Genomic DNA, 7,886 nt, shown 5'->3' on the forward strand with positions numbered 1-7,886 from the left:
CGAAGGAAGCAATGGCAAGAAGGAGGTGCTGCGCGGTTTCCATGTGGTGCTGGAAGACACGTTGCTTTTCCCGGAGGGCGGCGGACAGGTAGAGGCCGGTCACTCACTGCCCTCCTCTGGAAGCGCCTCCTTTCTTTCTGCCCTGATGGAAAATGCTTTCTTGCTCCTCCGACCCCAACTGTAAAGAATACAGAGTGGGAGTTAGTTACGTTTACTACAGTTGCTCATTTAGCAAATGTTCATCAATGAGGACTGGATCCTGTTTCCAGGCCCCAAGAATAGGGGGTGAGCAAGAGCAAGAGTGTGTCTACACAGAGTGTTAATTGGAGAAGATAGATGAGCCCGTGAATGGATCAATAGTAGGCCAGGTATGGTAAGTAGTGTAGGGAAAAGTGAAGTTTGAGGGAAGTGTCGCAATGGGATGCTTTCCTAGGTAGGACGCAAGTTACCTCGGTAGAGATTTAGTTACCTGAAGGAATAAGCCATTGCAGATGTCTGGTGGTGCGGGTGGATGAGATGGAGTGTTCCAGGAGGTGAGAATCGCATGTGCAAAGGCCCTGTGGTGAGAATTAGCCTAGGGGGCGTAATGGGGATATATAAAGATGCCCTTGAGAAGGAGTTCTCAAGGTGAATGACAATAGCACAACAGAGGACCGTTGTCAATGCCGTGACATGGTAGGGACTACGACCAGTGTGTGCATGGAAGAGAGAAAAACACCAAAGTTGGGCCTATGGGAGAGGCTTTTCCAGCAGAGGTAATGGCACAAACAGGCAAGAAAGCTTGAAAGAATCTGACAAGCCTAGTGAACTATAATCAGAGTTCAAGTGTGTGGTGCATGGTGGTGACAGACTGAAAATCGCCTTGGAAAGCTAAGTGGAGGCATCTTGGGAAGGCTTTGGAGGATGTGTTAAGTTGTGTGGATTTTGTTCAGGAAGCTGTGGTGAGTTGTGGTACTTAGGTTGAGAAGTCACATGAGAGAACATGCTCAGTAAGTTTGATAATGAGAAACCTTCACATTTCATATCAGTGTCATCATTATTACAGTGATTTCCTAAATATGGAGGAGGAATGCCTGTGACCTAAAGGAATGACCTGTCACTTCTTTCAAGAAGTCTTCCTTGATTCCCCAAGACTTTCTCTCTTTTCTTTGCACTCCTCTGGAATAATGTGCTTTTCCTGTTGTGGCATGCTGTAGGTCATACTGCAGTTATCTGCTTGCTTGTCCATGTAAGTTTCATGAGGGGTCATGTCTGGTTTACATATATTCTTGGGCTGGACAGTGTTATGTAAGCAGTTGATTCTTGATAGTTTTTTAAATGTGAACGAGTATTAATCTGATTCAGAGGATGCAGGGAGGGAGGAAAATGAAGATGACTTTAGAAACTACTGAAAGATAAGACTAACTCAGTGAGATGGTCCTTTCAAGGAACAAAGTGACTCCACTTTACTTGGCATTGCTTCTTCTCCTTTAGGGAATCTCAGGTTCTGCATGTTTCTCCCACATTTTCCCTAGAGGATCTTTGAGGGGGACCAAGAGTTGGGGTGAGCCCAGCCTGCCAACACTGATTCCCTTTACTTCTTTCTCAAGCCTGATGACCGTGGTACAATCAATGATATCTCTGTCCTGAGAGTGACCCGGCGGGGGGCCCAGGCAGACCATTTCACACAGACACCCCTGAACCCTGGGATCGAGGTCCAGGTCCGGGTGGACTGGGAGCGGAGATTTGATCACATGCAGCAGCACTCCGGTAGGTGGGTGGGTGAGGGTCTGGGTGAGGGGGAGGGACCAGAGGGACAGTTGCCATATGAGACATGGATTGGACTCTCTAGGTATTAACCTTTTGGACAAAGACAGATGTATTCAGAGTCAGCTTCTTCAGGCAGGATATGATCAGTGTTACAAGAGCAAAGTGAATAATTAAAAGTGTCGGAATAACCTCTCATGTCCCTTCCTCTTGCTCGCTGCACCCTGCCCATGCTGGCTCCTCTAGATTTTTTGAATGTTTGCTTTTTCCTCCTTTGGCTGTCTTGTTCCCTTTGCCTTTGTGTTAGTTCTACCTGCTCTTCCTCCTGCTCCCTGCGATCAACCAGGGACAAAGCTGCATCTCTAATGCCAAGCCCCACACTTTGCATGTGCTAGGCTCTTGACAGATATTTGTTGAATGAATGAATGAATGAATGAATGAATGAATGAATGCAGCATATTTGAACTTGAGTACAAATCCTATCTCTGCTAAGCTACATTTCCTTGGCAAGTTAGGCTTCAGTTTCCTTATGTGTGAAATGGCATCATAAAGCATTTTGCAGAACTCTCATGAGGATTTTCAGTAAGATCTCTCAATTATGTTACTCAGCACCTGGCAGGTCATCAGCAAGGGGAGGTCTGTGGGATCTCCCTGGGTGAGCATGTAGCTGTCTTCTCTGGCTCCATCATCTCTTGCTCTCTCTGTTCAGGGCAGCATCTCATCACAGCCATTGCAGACAACCTGTTCGGGCTGAAGACAACATCGTGGTGAGTGGAAGGCATAAGACCGACTCTGGTATGGTCTCCTGATTACCAGAGAACAGGAGAATAAAAGGAAGGGTAATGTTCATAATGTGCTGTGTTCCCTGTTCCTTGATGATGGGATGGTGGGAATATGCCCTTGCTGAGGCAGCATGGAATTTGGAGCCCCAGAGATCTAGGGGGTGAGTCCTGGCATTATGACCTTGATCGTGTGCCTTACTATCATTTTAGGGCGGAAATCACCATTCCTACTTTGTGGAATTTTTGTGAGGCTAAAATAACTTACAGGAGTGTTGTCTGTAACCTTTCTAATTGTTGCCGTCAGCATCCGGTGAGCACTCTCCTTCCCTGGCAGGGAGTTAGGGCGACTCCGTTGTGTGATTGAGCTTGACAGCCCCTCTGTGACAGCAGAGCAAGTAGCTGCCATTGAGCAGAGTGTCAACGAAAGGATCCGAGATCGACTGCCTGTGAACGTGCGAGAGCTGAGCCTGGATGACCCTGAGGTGGACCAGGTGAGGGCTAGCCAGGTGGCTCCTGCGGAATGACCCAAGGGCCCCTCATCAAAATTCAGACAGCCCTTCTCCCTTCCCTGTGTCCTAGGTCAGGGGCCGGGGTCTGCCCGATGATCATGCTGGGCCCATTCGGGTTGTCACCATCAAGAGCATTGACTCCAACATGTGTTGTGGGACCCATGTGAGCAACCTCAGTGACCTGCAGGTAGGTGAGGAAGGACTGCTGAGTGGCTGAGGGTGGGCCGTGGGGGTCATCACGGCCTGGGAATGGCAGAGGAGGACAGCTGAAGCAGTCTGAGTGATATCACCCCTTTATTGCTTCATTGCTAGGGGAGGTCGAGGTGGCTCCCACCCTCAGATCCAGGACCCCTTGCAGTTTATGTGGTGTGTGTGTCACCTTCTTGCCTCTTCTAGGTCATTAAAATCCTGGGCACTGAGAAGGGGAAAAAGAACAAAACCAACTTGATATTTCTGGCTGGGAACCGGGTGCTGAGGTGGATGGAGAAAAGTCATGGAACTGAAAAAGCTTTGACTGGTCTGCTTAAGTACGTCCCCTTGATGCCTGCTGTTCTCAAAGGCTTAACTTTTACACCTGTTAGGTAGACAAAATGCTCATTGCTCTCTGCAGCCATAAGTGATAAAGCACTTTGAATAGTAGATGAGACTCACAAAAAATGGTTTATTCCTCTCTATCCTTTCCTCCAGTTGCCTCTTTGTTATGTCCCCAAGTGCCCATTTTGGGAGCGACTCAGTGGCATCATTGACTTATACCCCACACCAAAAAGCAGCTGGGAAGCTGGGCAGCTCTCCATGGACCTTTCTCCTGCAGGTGTGGAGCAGATGATCATGTGGAAGCGGTGAAAAAGCTACAGAACTCCGCCAAGCTCCTGCAGAAGGTGGTTTGCTTCACATGGGCAGCGGTTCTGGCTGGGATAGGGTCCCCAACTGGGCCCTCCGCCTAACCAGATGTGCCCTTTGTCAGGGGAGGAAGGGGAGCTGGGGGGGGGGCGAAGTCGAGGGATGATAGTGCTCTCTCCTGTCCTTCCTCCTAAGTTGTGGCATCTGTTGTAGAACAACCTGACTCTTCTCCGGGACCTGGCTGTACACGTTGCCCACAGCCTGAGAAACAGCCCTGACTGGGGAGGTGTGGTCACCTTGCACAGGTGAGAGACGAGCGGCAGTGTTGGCTGAGAGTGCCACCTGTCCCCTGTCCGCAGTGCGTAGAGGCAGGCCAGTTGCTTACTGGTGTCTTTGAGGCTGCGTCAAACCTAAGAAACGTGTCCCTGCCAGGTTCCCTGTTTCTGGAAACATCTTCATCGTAAAACACTGCAGCTTTCACTAGTACCTTCCTCCACCTGCTTCGCCATCTAGCAGATCTTTACTTCTCTGGGTGAATCGGTGAATCCTGTTTGAGGGAGACAGGAGCACTTGCAGACTGCTGGGGCTGAAAGTGAGCCCTCAGCCAGCACTCTCTCCTTGCTAAGCCACCTCTGGGACACACGACCAGGCAGGTGATGAGCCTCACAATGAGGACCTGGGCTTCCTGCAGTTTCCGGCTCCCACTCCAACCCTTTTCATGTCTGTCATTCTTTGTAGGAAGGAGGGTGATTCTGAGTTCATGAATATCATCGCCAATGAGATCGGATCAGAGGTGAGAGGAGCGTGAGACTCTCTAGCCAGCCAGGGGAGAGACCTGAGTGATGGCCAGTAGGTCAGCGGAAGGGCCTCCCCACGACCACATGAACAGTAGGGATTGGAAACACGTCCTGCACTGTCTCCTTAAGGTTACCTGTGAGCCAGGCTGTTTTAGGTGTTAAGCTAAGTCCAGTGTTGACTTCTCTAGGGCTGTGTCATTTACCAGCTTTGAAGAACCTTTGGTCAGAACGAGGACTCCTCCCAGTCAGCAGCTTTATGAGTGCTGAGGGCCTGATAATTAAAATAACAGGGCAGGCGGGGGGGGGGGGGGCGCGCGGTTTGCCACATACTTGAAAGGCCAGCGCTTTCATTTCCCTTTTTCACTCACTTCAGCAGACCTTCTAATCCTAGTGGCCTGGGATAGAGTGATTTCCAGGTCTCTCTCAACATTCACTCCAAAAAACAGTTTGGGTCAGCCAGCACGTATACCTCTTTCCTTAATTCTGTGTAGAGCACTACGGAGCCTGTTCTAAATGTGGATGTTGACATTTCTGATCTGGGGAGATAAGAGCTAGATGGGAGGAACGTGTTGCCTGAAAGGCTGGAGGCCTCGAGGGAGGGACCTTGAAGACTCCTTAGCCGTCACTGACAGGCAAGGGCGTGAAGTGGTCAGGGATGGGGAAGCCCAGAGCCTCAGGCAGCAGCTGGCACAGTGTGTATGGGGGACAGGTGGTGGCCAGGCTGCAGAGGTTAGCAGGAGTCAGGTCATGAAAGGCCTCTTATGCTTGACCGTGGTCAGTGACTTCTGCTTCTTAATGTTTAACCAAAGTTGCCATGGTCATGCTCAGGCACTGCCGTGGTGGCCAGAGTAGTCACTAGAACCACTCATGGTTTAGGAGGAAAATCTGGGGGTAGTGCAGAGTTTAGGGGGCCGATCCCACATCCTCAGGGATCAGGCCTCATCTCCCCGTCTTCTTCCTAGGAGACCCTCCTTTTCTTAACTGTGGGCGATGAGAAAGGGGCTGGGCTCTTCTTACTGGCGGGGCCAGCGGAGGCTGTGGAGACCCTGGGACCCAGGTAATCACCCGTGGTCTGCCTTGTATGGGGTGGGAGGGAAGCATCTGTCAGCCTGACCTAGTGCTGCACCCTTTCCACCACGCTGGCGTCTCACTCACATCACAGGCGGTGGAGGTGGGCGGAGGTAATTCTCATCACCATTGCTCCCAGCTGTAAAGATGAGGGATGGCACATGTGCCGTGATCTTTTGGGGCTTTTCCTCAAAGATTCCCTCCCTGGCTGTCTCCGCTCCCCAGGGTGGCCGAGGTCCTGGAAGGCAAAGGAGCAGGGAAGAAAGGCCGATTCCAGGGCAAGGCCACCAAGATGAGCCGGCGGGCAGAGGTACAGGTGCTGCTCCAGGACTATGTCAGCACGCAGAGTGCCGAGGAGTGAGGGCCTGGGTTCCCCCCTGGTGCTCTGCCGTTGGGAACGGGCCTCCGAGGCCCACAAAAGAGTCCCTCGCACAATAAAATAGTTTGACTTTGGTCTTGGTACCACGTATATTTATTTATATGGCTGATTTATAGAGTGCGTTTTAGTGTGCTCATGTGGTAAATTTCTATGAATAGTTTTCCAGTTTGGCCCTAGTAGCCATAACCTCTCTGAGGGAGTTGTGTCAGTGAAGTCTGCCCCTTCACCCTGCAGAAAGCTCTCTTCAGGTAGAACACAGCTGCAAAGGAGAGTGCCAGTTAGGTGCAGGCTTGGCCCAGGCTTAGATTTACCCTTTCCAGTTGGTAAAAGAAAAAAATATCTCCTTTTGTCTTTTTTTCCCTTATTTTTTCCCTCTAGTCTTGTGTTTCAGAACCAAAGAATATCAATGACTTTGCAAATAGGTCAAGAGACCACAAAAATGTAAAGTGGAAATATGGTCCAAGTCTCTTCTTGAGGTTGGGAAAGGATGCCATGCGAGACTGACCCAGGGAAGCTGTGGAGTAGTAAGGACAAGAGGAACATAGTTCTAAGTTTGTAGGAACCTCTCAGCCTCAGAATACATAAGACAGACAAGGCCACACTCAGAGGGAACCACCTGACTTTGTGGATGAGATTTTCCAGGAAGTTAGGTATCAGAGAGTACATAATTAGCACCAGAGAGTGATAAGTTCCTCAGGTGGTTATTTACAACATTACCTTCATATTTAATAAATATATTTTCAATGTACCATTGCGTTTCAAAACGGAGACATTATCCGAACAGCCTCTGCATTTATCCCTCATGGGCTATATCAGGTAGAGGTTTGGAGTGCTGGCCCTTGGGGCCAAAACTGGAGTTGAGCCCCGGGTCTCCCGATGACGTTATGTGACCTCATCATACCTGTACAAAGTTTGGGGTCTGTGAGTAAAAATGCATTGAAAAACAGTCTTTGAGAAGAGACATTCGTTCACAAGTTAATCTAACACAATACCAGTGTCAGAAGCTGCCTAACACTAATTCCTAACTTGCAACTAGGTTTCAGCTCTTTCTAGGGCAATCCTAAATAAGGTCAGAATCAGAACAATTCTAAGTCTGAAAGGAACCTTAGAGATTATGACCTGATTTGGCAAATGAGATGAACTCCTTTTTTCTATTGTAAAAAAGATAAATCAAGTAGATGAACCTGCCTTATGTGACAAGACCCCGGAAGGGGGAATGAAAAGCTCCGGTTAATTTCTTCTGTGGTCTAGTGGTATTTTTCTAGCTGTATATAAATCTCCCCTTTTGAAACATAGTGGCTGTCTGATGGGTTCAGGTCCAATGTAGATGTATCATTTATTGTCCCAACTTGGGCACATGTGGAGGTATCCTCGACCCATCACAGCACAACCACAGAAGCCAAAATTTGGAGACAAACCATGGTGGAGTGTGCCTGCTGAGACTCCTGAGGAGAACACAGTGTCCCAAAGAGGGAACTTTCTGAAGTAATTCAATTAGGAAAGTATATGAAAACCAATTTGTTGCATAAAGAAAGGGAAAGTAAAGCAGCTGTTTGTGAGCAGATGCTGTCACTCACACCTGTCAAAGGGGCCCTGATCCAACATCCTGGCAAAGGGGTGGTTTGTGTTCAAGAATGATGTGGATTGTCTTTTGAGGTTCACCAGAAAACAGAGCAGAATGAGTTTAATTATTTAATATTACACGAGCACAGACGAGTAATTTTTTTAAAAGATTTATTTATTTTGCTTACAGAACTGGGGTACA

General features: G+C 48.9%; 1 protein-coding gene across 1 annotated transcript; it reads left to right on the plus strand.

Annotated features, from left to right (window-relative positions):
* Window positions 1-4: 4 nt before the first annotated feature.
* On the plus strand, window positions 5-6,195 carry LOC101637078 (alanyl-tRNA editing protein Aarsd1; the record flags this gene model as incomplete). The annotated part of the gene is made up of 11 exons (XM_012726032.1): window positions 5-88; window positions 1,590-1,749; window positions 2,456-2,513; window positions 2,863-3,019; window positions 3,108-3,224; window positions 3,434-3,564; window positions 3,849-3,915; window positions 4,091-4,182; window positions 4,616-4,670; window positions 5,637-5,731; window positions 5,968-6,195. Coding segments are annotated over 11 exons (1,152 nt in total), but the record flags the coding sequence as incomplete, so codon positions are not given.
* Between the last annotated feature and the right edge of the window lie 1,691 nt (window positions 6,196-7,886).

Source organism: Condylura cristata, unplaced genomic scaffold (genome assembly GCF_000260355.1).
Source record: "Condylura cristata isolate star-nosed mole 26May11 unplaced genomic scaffold, ConCri1.0 scaffold00017, whole genome shotgun sequence".
Classification (NCBI taxonomy): Eukaryota; Metazoa; Chordata; class Mammalia; order Eulipotyphla; family Talpidae; genus Condylura; species Condylura cristata.